At 37.6% G+C, this 19,759-nt stretch overlaps 1 protein-coding gene across 7 annotated transcripts in view; it reads right to left on the bottom strand.

Moving 5' to 3' along the window:
• Positions 1 to 19,759, bottom strand: part of ATP8B4 (ATPase phospholipid transporting 8B4 (putative)) — a 246,461-nt gene that overhangs the window by 84,127 nt on the left and 142,575 nt on the right. For all 7 annotated transcript variants that reach the window (XM_084898218.1, XM_084898216.1, XM_084898217.1 and 4 more), the window contains 5 exons: positions 19,087 to 19,245; positions 12,275 to 12,363; positions 9,513 to 9,709; positions 3,714 to 3,922; positions 340 to 383 (listed from right to left, as the gene is read on the bottom strand). In XM_084898218.1, the coding sequence (XP_084754344.1) occupies positions 340 to 383; positions 3,714 to 3,922; positions 9,513 to 9,709; positions 12,275 to 12,363; positions 19,087 to 19,245 (698 nt within the window). The remainder of the gene's footprint in view (positions 1 to 339; positions 384 to 3,713; positions 3,923 to 9,512; positions 9,710 to 12,274; positions 12,364 to 19,086; positions 19,246 to 19,759) is intronic.

Genomic DNA, 19,759 nt, shown 5'->3' with positions numbered 1-19,759 from the left:
AAGTTATTAAAAAGAATAAGAAGTACTCTTTTTTTTTTTTTTTACTGATCAAGAAAAATCTCCAAACTGCATTGCTGAGAAAGTTGAAAAAACAGGGTATATATCTACCTTAAAAAGTGGAGAAATACATTTGCTTGCATATATACAAATATTAGAATAGGGAAGTAGTAATTCTGGGGTTAGAAACCTGCATAAGAAGAAATTTTGAATTATATAAATATTTTAATGTTATGTATCTCATCTGGTCATAGCAGAAATTAGACCTTTAGGAATTCATCATTTTAAAAGCATGCACAATCTGAAATGTAAAGTAAAAATGAAATTTTATCACCTCCACACCTTAGTTATGTCTGTCTTCTGACCCAGGTCATCATGTTCTTCACCTGCCAAACAAAAATTGAGAATTAAAACTAAATGAAATTGAAACTAGATTTAGACATTTAATCTTCAGGAATGCACTTAATAAAGTACCACTACTGGATGGTATTTTGGGTTCAAAGGTAGACTTTTTAGGAGTATTTTCAAATTGTAACCTTAAACATGGCTATCTACAGAGATAGATACTCATGTTTGTCCAAGATAGAACTACCATCAGTATGCATTTAAGCAAAATTTACAATTATATATTTCTGATATTTCATCATTCTGGCATTATATTATCTATGATGCTTGTGAGATGCAAATTTTACCTTCTACTCCCCACAGTTGGGGAGTCCAAAATTATATCCAATACAGACCAATTGTTGTCAATGCTAGAGCTTGTGAGTACATCTTTGTCTACCGTGGTTGAGGCTAAATACAACTGTGTATTATGAAGGTCAGACGAGCATGTAAACTTTAGCCACCTACTATATGTGCCAGACACTTAAAAATAACTTCTTAGGATAAAGCCAATATCTGATCATTATAGATATATTGTAGAATACTGGACATTTATAATAGAAATGTTTAAGTCCTGCCACCCAGAGAAAACCAATATTTGCAGAGTTGTTTTGAGGTTGATTATACTAGTATGTGTGTGTATGTTGTGTATAAGTTTGCAGATATACAGATATTCATCATACTAGTCATAAATATCTGCTTCCTGCTAATTTTTAACCAGAATTTCTCCCAACACTAAAAGTTCTTTGTGAATCTAATTTTGAAGAATTGTATGATATCCCATATAGCATCATTTACTTTAGCTTTATCCTATCTGTAGGTCTTTAAGATTTTTCTAATTTTTGCTTGGCATTTGAAGGTTTAATACTATTGGCCAGGACTATAATTCTTGTAAAAATAATGAATTATTTGCATCTATCCTGAGCCAGAAGCTTACATTATCACTGATTTTTATAACAAACCTGCCAGGTGAAGATTTTCATTCCTGTTTTATGGATGAGTGAACTGAAGAACAGAGTTCAATGTCACATGACTAAACTAAAATTGCAAAGGCAGCAGAGTAGGTTTTTTTAACTTAAGCCTCTCTCTTATTACTATATAACGCTGTGACAAAAAAAAGACACTTGATTAACAGTTATTTGTTGTGTTTTTGAGGCACAGGTCTAAATGTGAGCTGCTATGCGACTACATGTGGGAGGAGTCCTTGAGCTAGTAAATAAAACCTAACCAAACACCTTAATTTAAATTTCAGACTCACCGTGCTTGTTCCAGTCCTTACCCCATATACAATAACTCTAGTAAAGAATGAAGAAAAAAAACCTGTTTCTTGGTGTAAAACAGCCCCCCCAAAGAAAGCTCACCTTTAGGGTTATGATCAGAGTGAAGGAAAATTAAAGAGGTCTAAGAAAAATAATAGTTCTGAGCCAGAAAATAGACGATTTAAACAAATCAGAGTATAATGTCAAAAAATGGCATGGCCTGGGTCTATGGTATAAACAATACCAACATGTATGATAACAGGGAAAAGTTATTCTGAAACATAAATTAATATGGCATACAAATTAAGGGTCTAAACATGTTGCTTAAATATTTCAGTTACTTTGCTGCATTTTATGAGGAAATTATAAGCTATTATGGGATTTGTAAGTTGGAGATTTGCAAAGATCTTGGGATATTTACTCTGTGAATATCAAAGGCCTTCTCTAAAAATATTCCCATGACAAACCACGCTACAAACAAATCTGGGTCCATATGTCTGATAATATACTTAACATCGTTTCCTAGAAGTAATGATATTATTATTATATTATCAATAGGTGCCATGGCAAAATAATTCAAAAGTTCCCCCAAATCCAAAATACCTCTAATACTCTAGAATTTTCCCATTTAAACTACTCTTTGGGTTAAGACAGTATTTAGAAAGTCTTTAAAATAATGTCCATAAAGCTTTTAAAGGAAAGGTTCTATTTTATTTACTAGAAATTATGATAGGGATATATGAAATGCACAATATAGCAGAGGCTTGTGGGAGTCCAGGTTAAAAACCATCTGGTCCACTCCATGGAAGTAGGGAGCATCGGAGGGGTGAGGAAACCATGGTGCCCCTGGGTTACAAGGCTGGGTTGAAAGAGGGAGGTTAAAAGGCAGGAGAGTATAAAAACCAAAGTCTTGTGTTCTTAATTTTGTTTAAGGTCAAATCTTACTTTAAAATATTTAGGTTTTATTCACTAGCGCAAGGACAAATATTTTGGAGGATGTGAAGTTTCCTATCAGGAGACAATGGGAATTTATTCCTGTGTTTCTTGGATTTCCTTTACTTCCTGAGATTTCTGTATGGAGAAACTGGACTCTCAGAATCCAGTGAAATAAGATCAGGAGTCCAGGGGGACCCAACAGAAACCTTCTGCATAGTGTCCATGCTCTCAGCTGAAGGAATTGTCTGCTAATTGACCAAACTCTGGGTGAGAAAGATCACATATAAATAGAATGCTTGAAGTTCAAATACAGAGCAGGTGTCTTGACAAAGCTTACAAACAGGAACTGCATAATGATGAACTAGCTTGTTTGGCCCCTCAAAGTAGCTCTCTACAATGTGAATTCTCATGAATGAATAGTAAATTCTCACAAATACAGGCACTAACATCAATTCCAGAGCTGATGGGAAGGATGTATAGAATACTACCAAGAACTTGTCCTCTCTGGGATATGGACCTATTAAGTACCACAAAGCAGAATCACAGAGTTGGAACACTGAATGGAACTTCGGACAGTACCACATCTAAGCCCCTTCTTTACCCATGAATGGTAAAAAATTCAGTTTCATCTAAATTATTCAACATTGCCTGGCTGGTGTGGCTCAGTTGGTTGAGCATCAGCCCATGCACCAGGAGGTCGCTGGTTTGATTCCCCGTCAGGGCACATGCCCGGGTGGCGGGCTCAACCCCCAGTAGGGTATGTGTAGGAGGCAGTTAATCAATGTTTCTTTCTCATTGATGCTTCTCCCTCTCTCTCTCTCTCTCTCTCTCTCTCTCTCTCTCTCTCTCTCTCTCTCTCTCTCTCTCCTTTCCTTTCTCTCTAAAAATCAATTTAAAAAACATTTAAATTATTCAATTTAAAAAACATTTAAGTTATTGGATGAATATCTATTGATCCAGCTAATATTTAGTGAGTGTTTATTATGTGGTAAGCTCTATGTTAGATGCCGGTGGCACCCGTATTAACAAGAAAGCAGTGATGGTTTAGAGTTCTTAATAAGAAACAATATATAGGCTTGCTCATTTTTTACAGGACCATTAATAATATAATTTTTAAAAAGGAACTGTTTCCCTTACCGTAGATTCGCCCATTAATGGAACATTTTTTAAAAGTCATGATGTTCTGCGTGAGGGTGCCCGTTTTGTCAGAGAAGACATATTCAATCTGGCCCAGCTCCTCGTTGAGCGTGGTTGTTCGGGCTGCAGCAGGTGTTGCTTTCTGAGAGTAATACATCTTCTGGTCCCAGTTTATAAAGTAACTGTGTCCCAGACGAATTACTTCCACACTGTCATCCATTAACATAGGGGGAGAAAAAGAGTTGCTCCATTAATTTCAGAACTTACAAAGCTTTGCCAAAGTAAGACATCTGCCAAAGTCCTTGGAGTTTAGGAGAAATTGTGGATGCTCTTTCTATCCCTAGTGACCTTCAGAAGCATCTCAGTGGAGCATAATTTTTTAAATATATTTTATTGGTTTTTTTACAGAGAGGAAGGGAGAGAGATAGAGAGTTAGGAACATCGATGAGAGAGAAACTGATTCAGCTGCCTCCTGCACACCATCTACTGGGGATGTGCCCACAACCAAGATATATGCCCTTGACTGGAATCGAACCTGGGACCCTTGAGTCCGCAGGCCGATGCTCCATCCAGTGAGCCAAACCAGAGCCTATTTCCTTTTTTTTTTTCTTTTTCTTTTTTTAAAATATATATTTTATTGATTTTTCACAGAGAGGAAGAGAGAGGGATAGAGAGTTAGAAACATCCATAAGAGAGAAACATCGGTCAGCTGCCTCCTGCACACCCCCCACTGGGGATGTGCCCACAACCAAGGTACATGCCCTTGACCAGAATCGAACCCGAGACCCTTCAGTCCGCAGGTCGATGCTCTATCCACTGAGCCAAACCGGTTTCGGCAAGAACCTATCTTAAACCTTCCTATGTGGTTTCCTTACAGCTCCAGGAGACAATACGCCAACTTTACATAAAACCTTAGGGAACGGCTCATGGTTCTCTATATTAAACAGGCCCAGTGGAGATTTCTTGTGTTACATATTAGTTGGCATTTCTCCTATATCTTAGGAGAAGATATTATTAAAGATGTTTGTCAGGTGTTTGATCCGAAGTAGTATGTCTTTGAGGACCCTCTCTCCAATACTTTCTTTGATGTGGCTTCACTTTGCCAAAAGATGTGGAAAGAATCTCTGTGAAGCATAGAGAAAGCCATGATAGATACTGAGTGGAAACAGAGGGGTGTTGTCATATTACTCTGCCTATTTACCAGGACAAGAGCATTGTCTTACAATCTAGCGGTGATTTATGACTTTCCAACTGTGGAAGTGAAATTTCTGTAGCCCAAGGTATGAACTTTCTCAACCTTTATCATATATAAGGCCAAATCATTTTCTAAAAAGGTTATGATAATGTAAGTTTCTACCATTAGATTATTGAAAATTATCTTTTATTGGGTGCTAAGTCAAATGCATCTAATTGCTCTTTACTGCATTTCTTTTCAGTAAATATTTAAACATTTGTTTCAGATTTTATTGGCCAGTTGTTTTATTCTAGGAATTATCTAATTGTGTTATCTATTTTATTTCCCTATTGAGATGTTAGTGTATTTAGCTATTTGTTAAGAAACATGTATTTTCATATACAGACATGCAAATATGCTACCAAATATATCATTTGTCTTTTAATTCTGACTCCACTGTTTTTAACATAAAGAAGTTTTCTCTTGTTTGTATGTTTGTATCTCTCTCTCCCTCTCCCTTTCTCTCTGGAATTGATAAAATATATATATATATTAGTTTAGTCTTATTTTTTTCACATATGTTCACACCATAGCTTGAGAACTTTGTTCATTGACATTATATATTTTACTGATAATTTTAAAAATTATTATTGACTTAATGAAAACTTTTTAAAATTAAAAGCATTTGGATTTTCTAGAATTGTAATCACATTGTCTAAGCTCTTCCTTCCTAATAGATTTATTTCAGTTTTAGTTTCATCTCTCACTTTGTTTAGTGATATTTCAGTTGCATGTCTTAGTACATTAATAAAGACATCCAGAACAGAACAAAATAGTAATGGTCATAGCAAGAACCTGTAGTTCATTTCTGATCTTAATGGGAATTAAGCCTTGGTTTTCTCAGCGGTAAAGTGAGAAAGTTCACAGAAGCCTGTTATATTACCTCTGAACATTCATCTCCTTGAAGACAAAAGAGGACACGCAGGGCATTAAATTCTATGCTTCTAGCTCTGTCACTGCATGACATATCTACATTTTCTCCCCCAAAGTGGTATGATATTAATTCATTTCCAAACTAAAAATCACATTATGATTCTTAGAATCATATGATATAAAAATAAATGTCATACTCTGCATGTATTTATTCATATGTTTTTCTGTTATGGCTTACTATTCTGTATCCACCACCACTACACCACCACCACCACCCATACACACTTCCTTATAAGTTCCTTAATAACTGTTCTAATTCGGCTTTGTTTTCCTTATTCCGTCACTCAGAAAGCATTAGTGCTTATGGGCCAGGCACAGCGCCGTACCTGTCACTGGCAGTCAGTCAGGATTACATGAATGAATCCTGACTAATCATTCATTTCATTAATAAGGACATTAACAGAAGGTAAGTGACTTACCCCAGGTCACATAAATAATTAACCACAGAGCCAAGACTAGAATTCAGGCATTTTGTAAGGCCAGTGCAGACCTGGCCTTAAAAATGCCATAAGGCCTAAGCAGTTTGGCTCAGTGGATAGAGCGTCGGCCTGCAGACTAAAAGGTCCTATGTTTGATTCTGGTCAAGGGCATGTACCTTGGTTGCAGGCACATCCCCAGTAGTAGGTATGAAGGCGGCAGCTGATCGATGTTTCTCTCTCATTGATGTTTCTAACTATCTCTCTCCCTTCCTCTCTGTAAAAAAAAATCAATAAGATTTTTAAGACCAACATTATGCAAGTAACTGCACAGATCACTTGAAGCTTTCATTTATTTAAAAGTAAAGTATCTCCCTGAAAACTTAAGGCAAAAAAAAAAAAATGAATGGAACAGAATTTGATCCTTCTGTGTTACAGTACAAACCAATGGAAATACTCTAAATTAACTTGAATTCTTAGACCTTAAAATAGTCTCTTGAGAGAAAGCGCATCCTTTTTGTTGAGAAAACAGGATTTAAGAGAGTCACAGTGGAACATTCATCCTTTTGTTTTATGATGGAGAAAAAGAGACAAATATTCAAAGTTAGCATGATCAAGCCGCTTAGTGTCCTCTGCCTTCATGCTCAAAGAACAGGCTAATGATTCTCCCTATTCAGTGGAGAGGAGTTCCTATTGCTTTGGAAAAAACACTCAGAAGCTAATTCCTTTGGAATACCACAGTTGCTTTTTTTGAGTTGGTATATATAAGAAACCATAGCTGGGTATGTTTAACACTACAGATAAACAAACTGACAGCATAGAAATATCTTACCACAATCAACCTCCTTTGCTCACGTGGAATTGTTAACCATTCAAAGTAAATTCTACACTATTACTTTCAAGTGACATATGGCACTAATTTATCCTTGGTAGCAATTCAAAAGCCTAAGGGAAGCTTCTGGTGAAGGCCTTTATCCCTCCAAACAGAAATATCTGGGAGTTCTCTTTTTCTAGGTCTCAGCCTGTAAGACTGAGCAACCTGAAATTCCTCAGAATGCTTCCCCGACCCCAAGTTCAAATCAGAATCGCTGTTCCTATTTAGTGAAAGCAAAGCTTACATTTATCCTCATCAATACTGTGCCTGACCAACAGACAAGGATTCCAGCTCTTTTTAATTATTGATTTCTTCACTGATGATTAAATCACACACAGCTTGGGCACAGAGGAGAAAACACTGTGCCAAGTGTCAGAAGACTTAGATTTGAATCTTGGTTCTAACTACCACCATGATCCTGAGTGAATAACCTCATTTTTGAAAAGTGTTCAGCAATAACTACCTCCTAAGAGTGTTAGAAGACATAAATGTAGGTGAAAATACTTTATATAAAATATAAAATGCTATCTAAAAAGGTAAAGTGGTATTATTTGGAGCAGAAAGACAGGAATCTATTATTTTAATCCCCTCATTTTACTTAGTAGCACATATTTGATAGGCAAACTGAGGCACAGAGAGGTCAAGTGCTTTGTCCAAGGTCACACAGCTATTGGTGGCAGTGCCATGACCAGAACCTAGGTTTGGATGATTCCAAACAGATTTTCTTTCCACCACTACAGAGGGCACAGAAGGAAAAGGAATGCTAACCTGGGAATCTAACACACACACACATACACACACACACACACACACACACACACACACACACACACCCCAACCTTTCAAATCATTAAATGAAAAATGCCAATGCACTTCAAAGAAAGAATGTATATAGAATATACTTCTTCCTTCATGAGGTCATATAAAACTGCACACTTACTGGTGGTAAGCCACTATGAGCATTTATTATTCATTTAGGACATAAAAGGAAAGCTATAAAAGCTCATCATAGCTGTTCTGGCAAAAAGCAGGATTTACTACAGACTTTATAATTGGATACAAGCTTGAGAAGTCCTCAGAATCAAAGATGAGCCAGTAGGACACAGTTTACATAGAGCCCACTCTGACCACAGTTCCAGAAGGCTCAAAGCAATTTGTGGTACTATGGCCACATGCCACTACTTCAAGTCAATTTCCCACAACTTGACATTTCAGTCCCCTGACCGCTATCCAAAACAAGGGCGGATTTTGTGCATTAAATGTCCCTTGCTTCATCATAGCTAGAATTTTGGAAAGAGAGAAAAAGAAGCTCATAAAAATTAGTGGAGATTTAGAGCTGGTGATTTTGAGTATTGTTAAAATACTGGTGATGAGGAAAGTCAAACAACCAACTCTCCTCTTGGCTCCAGCCTCTCTAGGACTGTCTGGCTCAGTCTTGGTAGAATTAGGATCACGAATGTCTCATGTACAGGCTTTGGGTCAACTTATCAAACACACACACACTCACAATCACATATATATCTATATCTATCTAGATATGAGTGTATGAGTATGTGTGTGTGTGTGTGTGTGCGCGCGCGCGTGTGTGTGTGTGTGTGTGTGTGTGTGTGTGTGTGTGTGTATCTATCAAGAGAGACCATTTTAGCTTTAGAAATGACAGATCAAGTTGTAGTGGAAGTTATAAATCATGCTTCTATCTAACAATGGTTAAGCACCACCAACTATACTTCAACTGCTCATGTACTCACTTATAGTTACAAACAGCAATAGGGAAAATGAATATTCATTAAGCTCTTATAATGTGTCAGGTATCATTCTAAGATCATTACATGTTTGTTTACTCCTCAGACAATCCTATGATTTTTCTCTATTTTTATAATGAGAAAACTGAAGCACTGAAAGGCAAGTCAACTTGCCCAATTTACAGAGCTAGTGAGTGTAGAATAGAATCTGAATGTAGGAGGTATCTGAGTCAGACTAGTGGCAGGGATGCACCATCGCCATAGATCTCCCCAAACAGTATTTTATTCCTTACCTAACATCAACCCAATTCTATTCAATCAGGTTGCATGAGGTTATATTATAGTCCATATATTCCAAAGAAAAAAGATTCGTGAGAAAACGAATCGAATGAAGAAAATAAAATGCATGTATTGTAATTTGAAAATGTAAAAGTTAAACAGATTAACCAGCTTAGTTGCTTCATTTGTAACAGATGTGGCAGATCATAAACAGAACAAGACATCTATCTCACTGTTGTAATTTTAAAACAAACAAAAGTGATTACGAAAACAAAGGCTTTTAGTGAAATGGCTTCCCTAAAGTATAAACTCTCATCTTACCTCACATATAATGAAATGGGTACAACTGTATTGAGAATAATAATATAGGACCAGAATGTTAAGAATCCTGAAAACACAAAGTTCTTCTCTTCTTTATTCCAGAAAAGGAAACTTCTGAATTGGGTCCCAACTTGGTTCTCCCAGATTGAATTTCCTATGGCAAGAATAATTCCCAAGCATATGAGAAACCCAAATATCTGAAATGAGAATAGGAGACTGGTTAACATTGCCTTGAATTCAGAATTACTCATATCAATGCAATCTAATTGTGCACCTAATGTCAAGAAATTGTCCTTTGAAAAGCAGGTTATACAAAGTTCTTATTACTTATCATTGATCACGGGAGTAAAATTTAACATTATTATGTAGGGAACTCAGCTAAATATTTTACATAAATTTCTTCAATTCTCCCATTGACTCTGAGATTGTAACAATCATTTCCACACTTTACTGGTCAAAAACTAAAACCAAAAATACAGTAAAAGCACAGAAAATTATATAACTTGTCCACAGTCACAAAGCTATTAATTTTAATTCTTTGATTCATAATGAGCACATATATTTAAGTGGCTTAAGTAAAGAAGCTCATACATCTTGATGTGCTCTAGCCAACCCCAGTTTATATCTACTAGGAATAGAGTTCCTTCCTTCCCCCTTCAAAAGTATCATGTTTAAATAAGTTATATAATCACCGTGCACAAAAGCAAAAGGGAAAAAAAATTAATGATAACTGTCCCAGACTGAGCAAATCTTTTGGTCACAGTTCTAGCTATACAATACTTACCTAAGGCCAATAAGAAAGATAAGGATTAATTAAAAGATTTAATGACATATATACTTTCCTTTTGAAATAAGAAAAAAAGGTAGGATGCAACCTAAAAATTAGCTAACTCTTACATTGTGATTAGTGTCAATATTAGCAAAGCAGACATTTTGGACGTATAGCAAACAGAAATACAGCAAAGTCAGCTACTTGTGAGCCCAAAATTCCAGCTTTAAACAGGAAGAACACAACATCAGTGAACAAGGTAAGACCTGAGCTGAACTTGGTGTTCAGGTGACTTTCCCTGCTTACACTGTGTTAGGAGCAGAGATCAGCCACTGCAGAGGGAGGAGTGGGACTAAAGAATAGGAAAGCATTTCCCTCCGATTTCCTTTCTCCTCCATGAAAGAATATTCAGATGTTCTAGAACTGCTTTCTTTTCTTTTCTTTTACTCTCTCAAAAAAAAAAAAAAGATACCCACATTAAGAATATAAAGTTTTGGGGAAGGCAATTTAAAGTACATTAGAAAACCATGTATTAGAGAAAAGTAGAATTATGAATCCCTGAAATCTACCAGTGTGGTTCCTGTACCATACAGTATCCTTTTTCTTTCAATGGCTAACACTACAAATTAATTTAATTGAATTACTCTAAGAGCATTAAAATTGGTGATAGTTAGCATTAAATGCCTGACTTTAAGGACAGGCTCGGCTTCTAATACCCCAGTGGATCATCCAATTGTCTAGTACAAAAAGCTGGAACAGTCCTTATCTCACAACCCAGTAATTTTACTCTGTGGTGGATACATATATAATTCCCATACAACCCCTAGGAGTGAGCGCAGGGTTATTTAAGTTGGAAATTCTAGGAGGAACACAGACTCATTCTGGGCAGGTCCCCTTGACCCAGGGATTCAGCCCCAAGAGGAGAGGAGAAAAGTCTAGGTCTGAGGATAATTCTGAAAGTAAAACAGAGCCTGGACAATATTTTGTGTCCAAATAAAAGTGTTTCCGTTTTTCCTTATTCAGAATCTCACCATTACATATCAGTTAAGCAAATAATTAGTTGTAAGTCTGTGATGGGGCAGATGGGGGAACATGGTTCAAAGTTACTGTCCTCATATTTCAATGTCAATGTCCTGAAACTTAACCCCTTCATAAGGAGGCAAAGCAATATTACATGAAAAATCAGATCCACAGCCTAAGGCAGCATGATACTAACTAAAAAAAAAAAAAAAAAAAAAAAAAAAAGATGGGATACAAGAAATAGCTGGGGGTTTTTTTGTTTTTTGTTTTTTGGGGTTTTTTTAGTAAATGGGTGGTAGAGAAATCATTTCAAAAAAAAATAATTCAGAGGAAAAATAATATTCAGATGAAAGGGATAACCATGAGCTAGGAGGTTTAGAAGGCTTTATGAAGTTGAACTGTGACTTAAGCCTCAGAGAATTCATAAGTAGAATCTGCTACATGATTATCAGGGCCCAGTACAAACTGAAAACGTGTGACACCTCCCCTTGTTCAAAATTTATTAATAATTTCTTTTTTTAAAAAAAAATACACCTACATAGTGACAGCAGATCAATAACAAACATGAGGCCTTTCAGAGTAGGGACTCTGTACAAATGAACAGGTCACACCCTCATGAAGTTGGCCCTGTCCATAAGCTATGTTGAGAGGATTTGAGCAAAAGTAAGACAACAGAAAGACCAAACTACCTTAAAAATTATGTTTTGTTCCTCAAAACAAATCTTTAGGATATGGAGAATTTGCAAGACCATGAAGCTCCATAAACACTAACTCACTTCTTATAAGAAACTCTTCCAATGGTCAAGAACTCATAATCTGGAAAGTAAAGGGCTATATAACTGAGCCCAAAATGCAGAATCCCCAATACACACTACACAAGCAGAATGTAGACTTTTGAAACAATTCCCAGCAAAGAAATATATAAATATAACAATGACTAGTGATATTGCCTACTTTTGTTATAGTAACTTACCCATAATACTAGAGTATTCATCAATCTATCAATGCTTGTCCTTTTAAACTTTGTCTTACCGCTGTTCTGCATTAGTTTAGTGTCAGGACCTGCAAGAAAAATGTTTTTAATAACAACTGTGAAATGATTAGATGGTGATGATTATGATGATGATGATAGGGAGAAGCAAGAGGAATTCCTACTCATGTTAAGTGTACCTGAAAATAAAAGAATATATTTTTAAAAATAATTTAACTTTTTGTAAGAGCAAGTAAGAGCCATTATAAAGTTGTATTTGATTCTCAACTGGTGGCTTAACAACAACTCTGGAAACTACAAGAGAGTTGGTTTCCTTAGCACAAAATAAATCCAGAGAGAACTTGTAGCTGAAAGATTTAAGAAATGCTACTTTTTCAAAATCTGTGTACAAATATCTTTGTAGTTTGGAGCAGTTAAAAATAATTAAGTCAATCAAAGTGATAAATAATTTGAAAATGTTATAAAGAATCTATATATATAAAAGCCTAAGAAGCTGAAACAACCAGAATGAAAGGTCATTATGAAGCCCACTCGCCACCAGGTGGCAGACACTCAAAGCAGGAACTGCCACCTGATGATCAGTGCACTTCCACAGTCAACCTCCCCCCGCCAGCTAACCTCCCACTGTCCCTCCCCCCTTCCAGCTGGCCAACCTCCCTCGATCACTTCCCCTAGCCCCCAGGTTGGGATGGGGAATTGGGGTAGGTGGTAGCAGACATAGCCTCTTTTTCAGGGGGGCTAAAGGACAGCTCCCTCCTTGGGGCCAGTGGCCAACCTCTTGTGCCCCATCCCTCCTGTGAGCCAGCAGGCCCTGATTGGCCTGCTACCCACCCACCACAGTGGCAAGGGAAGGAGGAGGGAGGGAAGTGGGGAATGGCATGGTGGTGGGGCACCAACTATGGCAGCAGCAGCCAGCAGCCATTCCTTCTGCACCTGACCTGGCAACCGTTGCTTCCTCTCTGGCCCAACGCTGATGAGCCTGACCCCGATTGGCCCTGATTGCTGGCCAGATCTAGGGACCCCACCCATGCACAAATTTCATGCACCAAGCCTCTAGTGTAATAATAAATATAATTCAGAACACTAACATAAAAAATGAAAAGTTAAAATAAGAAATAAAATTCTGAATCCATTTCCCAAAAAGATTTGAGATGCCTTTAACAGAGAAACTAGAATAACTACAAACCATGCATCTATATAATAAAAATTCAGTGGTCATAACACCATAATGACCAAAGACTGGTCACCAGGAGGCTGCTTGCACAGCAAGGTGAGTGCAGGTGGGTGGGTGGGGCTGCGAGCATGGCGAGGCACGTGTGGGTGGGCAGAGCCATGCAATTTCATGCACTGGACTTCTAGTGAGAAGATAATTTAAATCTTTACTATGTATTACATACTGTGTATATAATATGTATTTTATGTTATGGCAAGAATTGTTTTAATCTTGCATTAGATTAATTTCAGGTAAATGCAATACATTATCTCATGATACACTAAGTGCCTTGTTCAAGGAATTCTAAAAATATCATTAACTGTCTTAGAAGTAGATTATTAGGTAATTAACAAAGGAGAATATTCGACTATATTTCTAAAGAGATTTCTTGTGGGCAAAAAAAGATGCTAAATAGAAGTGATTAAATTTTTTTCCTCTCCACATAATCTTCCTTCAGATTATTTTCAATTCATGAAGCCATTTAATATAGAAGAGAAAGAGAAATAAAAGAAAGGATGAGATGCACACATAAAATTTACTCCATTTCAAAAGTCAGGGTAAAATGAGCAACCCTTAAAGACTTCCATTTACTAGGTGTAGTGGTTAATAATGCGGATTTTTTTCAATAGATGAAGTTACACATATGTTGATATATATGTGATTTGATATGTATGCTATTTTGTTGTATTGACAACATGCTTCAAAACTTCATATGTCAAATTTTCTGAAGGTGTTAACATCATAGATATTTTTATGCTTAAAAGTGTCGAATTTTGTGCCAAAAAAGAAAGCATTTGAGGGAAGTTTTAATTTATTAGTTTATTTTTAAGAAAAGGGCTGCTGAATACTTAGGGAAGCTTATGGTGAACATGCTCCATCTCAAGATACTTGCGGACACTGGTTTAAATGCTTTAAAGACAAAGATCTTCCAGGTCAACAGAAAAAGTTTGAAGACCAACAATTACAAGCACATTATTAGATGAAGATGCATGTCAAACTCAAAACCAACTTGCAGAAAGATTAAACACTGCTCAACAAACCATTTCCAATCATTTACAAGCAATGGGAAAGATTTTAAAGGAAGAAAAATGGGTGTCACATCAACTAAACAAAAAACAAATGGAAAACTGAAAAGTCATCAATAAAATGTTGCTTCAACGGCACAAAAAATATATATTTTTTTGGATTGAATTATGACTGGCAATGAAGAGTGGATTTATTTTGAGAATCCCAAATGCACAAAATCAAAGGTTGATCCAGATCAACCATCAACATTGACTACAAGGCCAAATAGTTTTGGAAAGAAGACAATGTTCTTCATTTGGTGGGAACAGGAAGGTGTAGTGTATTATGAGCTTCTAAAACCAGGTGAACCATTAATTCTGATCGCTATTGACAACAAATAATTAATTTGAGCCACTCTTTGATCATAAAATGACCAGAATGGGCCATAAGACATGGCAAAGTAATTTTGCTTCATGATAACTCATCATCACACACTTCAAAACCAGTTAAAGACACGTTAGAAGATCTTGTCTGGGAAGTATTAACCCACCCACCATATTCACCAGACCTCGCTCCTTCAGATTACCACTTGTTCCAATTGATGGCTCACGCACTTTCTGAGCAGCACTTCAAAACATACAAAGAAGTAGAAAATGGTGTCTCTGAATGGTTTGCTTCAAAACAAGAAAAGTTCTATTGAAACAGATCTACAAATTACCTGAAAGATGGGGAAAATATGTAGCTAGCAATGGACATTACTTTGAATAAAGCACTTTTGATGTTTCTCTTGAAATTATCATGTTTTCTTTTATCATAAAATCTGCATTATTAACCAGTACACCTAACTAATACTTTGAAGAGAAATTGAAGCAAAGATTGGGTCTCAGAACAATTCACTGTCTTGAGTTGAAAATTGTACCTCAGTGCCCTATTCCCAGCCACTTCTGTGTAAAGGAAGCCACCCACACTTTCTCAAATCATTTATTAAAATTATGTGGACAATGAGGATGGGAAATATTTCTTTTATAGTAAAGATCCCTCTGGAGAGCGGCTCCCGGTGACTAAGTGATATAGGCTGCGGGAGGTGCAGAGAGTAAACAAAGCTTGATCAGGTGCATGTAATTTTTAAAATTATATGAAATAGTCCATTAATTCATTACTTCACTGACTCATTTAATCAATGTGTATTTAAGACAATGACTCATTCAAGTCCAAACAGGAAATAGATGACACATTGAATAAGAATAATTAGAGAAAGGTTTATTTATAAAGGGACTATACAAAAGTGTGCATGGAAGGCAAAAGGTTAAGAAAGAAACCAATAACTTAATAGCAATAAAGACATTTCTATCTAAGCCAGAAGGGAGGGGCTGAGGGGAGAAAGTTGTTACTAGACTTTAAAGGAAAGAGGTATGTAGAATTTACAGCCTTTAGAAGAAGAGTAACTTTATATCGAGGGACCAGCAAACTTGAAGTGACTTCAGGGAGACAGTCAGGAAGAATAAATACCTTGATCTCAACCTCCCTTCTCTCTTTGATCTATCTCTTCCTAGGGATCCCCAATGACCATGGCCCAAATAAAAGCCAAAGTTCAAAGAAACCTATAAGTGTAATGAAATATAGTGGCAACCATACTTTGGTAAAAACTGCTGTTTGAATTTTAACCCTGCTATGTCTGGCTCTTGCATCTGATTAAAACACTGGGTACTTACCTCAGCTTCCAGGTGGAGACCTGGAGGCTAAGGCAATTTTCCCTTGCCTGGGACCAGGCCCACAGGAGATTGATTCCCACTGACTCAGTAGCTTCCGGGATAGAAACTGTAGATAACCTTTAAAGACTAACCGCTGAACTCTGCTTCTGTGTGATCACTATCACAAGATAGGGCCACATTCCAATGTCCAGCAGGATGTGACTGGGAACCAACCCTGCGGGCTGTCCCCAGTCTTTAGAATTTAGTCTTTAGGATTTAGGAACAAAAGAAAAATTCTTACTGTTTAAACCTTTAAAAGGAATTGCCTACCCCTGAAACGGTGCAGTCATTTGGAGTCCACCTGCGAGTGGTGCTCTTGTGGCTGTCCTGGCCAGTTCAATAAATCCTTGCCTGCTTTTTTTAATTAATTAATCAGCCTCTGATGGTCTTATTTTGAACCCAGGGTTCGACCCCACAACATGTAAACCATACAAGTCAGCCTCTAGGCCAGAGAGAAGAGTGGAGAAGGGTGACAGTAGATCTTGAGGGGCAAATAGAAGATATTCAGCACACACACACACACACACAAAAAAAAAAAAAAAAAAAAAAAAAACAAAAAACTACTAAGTGCCAAGATGGAGTGAACGCCTTAAAGGAGTAAGTATCCTACCCTCAGAAACCAGACTTTCTCCTCTCTTGGGTACAAAGGAAAAGTCATTACCAGGCAGGCATGGCCTAGGTGTTAATATACATTAGACCCTCCTAAATTATAGATTTATAAAGTAGACCCTGTCTGATCCTACTATATTCCTTAACAGTCCTCAATGGTAGGTATAATACAGAAAAAATAGTTAACAATTTATTTTGGATAATTGTCAGAACATCCAGGTGTTTACCCGGAACTAGTTCCTTAAATTAGAAGTCTCAAGACTTAGGGGTTCTGAGACAATCATCTGTGCAACTTAGACATTGATAAAACCATCCATTGCTCTGCCAGCCATCATTCTAGTAAAGCTTTTTATCAACATTTGTGCCCATATTAAAAACAATGGAGGCATTTTCTGCATTACAAATATCTGCCAAAAGAAGGTTTCCTGCCAGGAAACATCCAGGCCACATCACAAAAGAAGAGGGTGTTCCCCGACTTCCCTCTGCCAAGACCCAAAGAGCAGTACATTTTCTCAATCTCAGCCTATGCACTCTGAATTGATGCCTAAAGAAGGAAGGAGCAGTGAAGAAAGGAAAACATTTGCCAAGCATCCCCTTCCCACATGCATTGTCTCACTGAGTTTTCACAATGACTACCTAATGTACTTAATATTATCCCCATTTAGAGCAGAAAAATAAAGCTTTGGAAGTTTCAGTGACCAAAGTTTAACATCCTACAGTTGGTAAACAAATCTGAACCCAGATCTGTCCAATTCAAAATTGTACAAACTTTCTGTTATACTATTGTACTTAGAGGGAGACCTGCTCAATTTACCACCCCACTTCCTTCCATGGAGGAGCATTTTCCCATAGAGTCAACCTTATGAAGGAAAACTTGGCCCCTGTATGCTTCTCAGCAGCTGTCCTAGCTTAACATGCTGTAGCTGAACCATAGTCCTGAATCCATCTTTTCAAACAAGATCATATAAATGCAAACAAAATGTTGGGCTACAGCCCATTCCTAGGACGAAGCATTCCCATCTCCATGGTGACCGAGAGCAAACTAGGAAGGTTTGTCCCATCAGAGAGTCTTCAACAAGTCTCTCCTTTATTAAGTAGGAAGGTAGACGAAGGTTAGTGTATAAGCTTGGCTCTCTCTTTTTACTCAATGCAAGAAAGATGTAAATGAAGAAATATATAACATAGGTTTATTTCCATGACAAAAGAATGAAAGCAACTGATGAGAGAATTATTAAACCAGATTCATTCCCAGATAAAGCACGTGCACTGCCTCATTTCCAGGTGTTTCCCAAGTCCTTTCAATGGCAATGTCCCAAGCAGCAAGAACCTTGCTAATACCCACAGCTGAGAGCATTTAGGAAGAAATAGGAGGACTTTTCCACGTTTGGAACCCTTTTGAGTCTTTAATGAACATTTTGTTGTTGTTGAGGAAAGTCAGTTAAGAAAAACATTCCAATTTTGATTGCACATATAGTCAATGGGCCCGAGACGTATCCTAATTTGGTGTCACAATAAACAGAATTTTTAAAAATCAAGAGCTGTCAATTGAAGCCATGAGTACAATTTGAGTGTCTTTATGAAATGGTGCTACTGTAAGCTTCCTTAGCAGGAGAGGGTCACCTTGGGCCCATTGAAATAATATAGAGAATGGAAAAGTGGCCAGCAGGAAGAGGAAGAGGTACCTCCCCTCTCTCCCCTGATTCCCACCCCACCTCCATCACACAGACTTTCCAGGGCTCACTGTCCTATTGACGAATAATAGAAGAAGCTTTGGAATATAAGCAAAAAATGATTGCAGAAGCTCCAAGATAGCTTTTCCGAAAGAATTATTTGACTTTCGCAGACTACAAAACCAACAGCAGAGCAGGGGGATTTTCCCACTTTAAATGCAAGTTGATTAATACGTATATGATGAACATGATTGAGATGGGGTTAAAGAAGGAGAAATTAAACTGTAGGCCTCTAGCACCCACTAGTAACTCAGGGCCAAGCAGCCTTAGGAATAAGTTCATGATGTCAGTAGTTCCTTACACAGTGGGACCACACAGGTTATTTCCAGAGCCTTGGTGTCTGCCCCAGAGCCCTGCACTCTGCAGTCAATGCAGGTAAACGAAGGCACTGTGTTCATCTAGCCTGGAGAGCCCCAGATGTCAGGAAGGGATCCCCCACTATCCCCCCCACCTTGACCCCAACCAACCCTCGGCAGTCAGCTTTACCTGCAAAAATAACCATTCCGAAACACCAGCTGGTGTTTCTCAGGACACAGCCCCTCAGGATTATCTTCTCATTGTTGAGGGAGTGCTCACTGTCCTTCCAAGAGAGAACGCCCGTGAATTTATCTAATTTGTTGTTAGGTGCCTCACAGACAACAATCCCTGCAAAATGAAAAATAATTTTAAAATCCTTTTTATGAGTTACCTTGAACTCTCTTTAGAAGCCCACAATATTTTGTTACCACCTTACTTCTCAGACACAGTATATTTTACCTTCTCTCTCTCTCTCTCTCTCTCTCTCTCTCTCTCTCTCTCTCTCTCTCTCTCTCTCTCTTTAAAATTGGTTTCAGAAAGGAAAGAAGAGGGAGAGAGAAATAGAAACATCAATGATGAGAATCATTTATCGGCTGCCTCCTACACACCCCCTCCTTGGCATGTGCTCTGACCAGGAATCGAACCTGGTTCATAAGTCAACCTTCAACCACTGAGCCACGTTGGCCAGCTTTACATTCTCTTTTAAATAACACATAGTTAGCCGAAACCAGTTTGGCTCAGTGGATAGAGCGTTGGCCTGCGGACTGAAGGGTCCCAGGTTCGATTCTGGTCAAGAGCATATTCCTTGGTTGAAGGCACATCCCCAGTAGGGAGTGTGCAACAGGCAGCTGATAGATATTTC

This window comes from Pipistrellus hanaki (assembly GCF_964339955.1).
Source record: "Pipistrellus hanaki genome assembly, chromosome: 1".
Lineage (NCBI taxonomy): Eukaryota > Metazoa > Chordata > Mammalia > Chiroptera > Vespertilionidae > Pipistrellus > Pipistrellus hanaki.
Note: the sequence above shows the minus strand (reverse complement) of the source record. Positions and strands in the feature narration are given on the sequence as shown.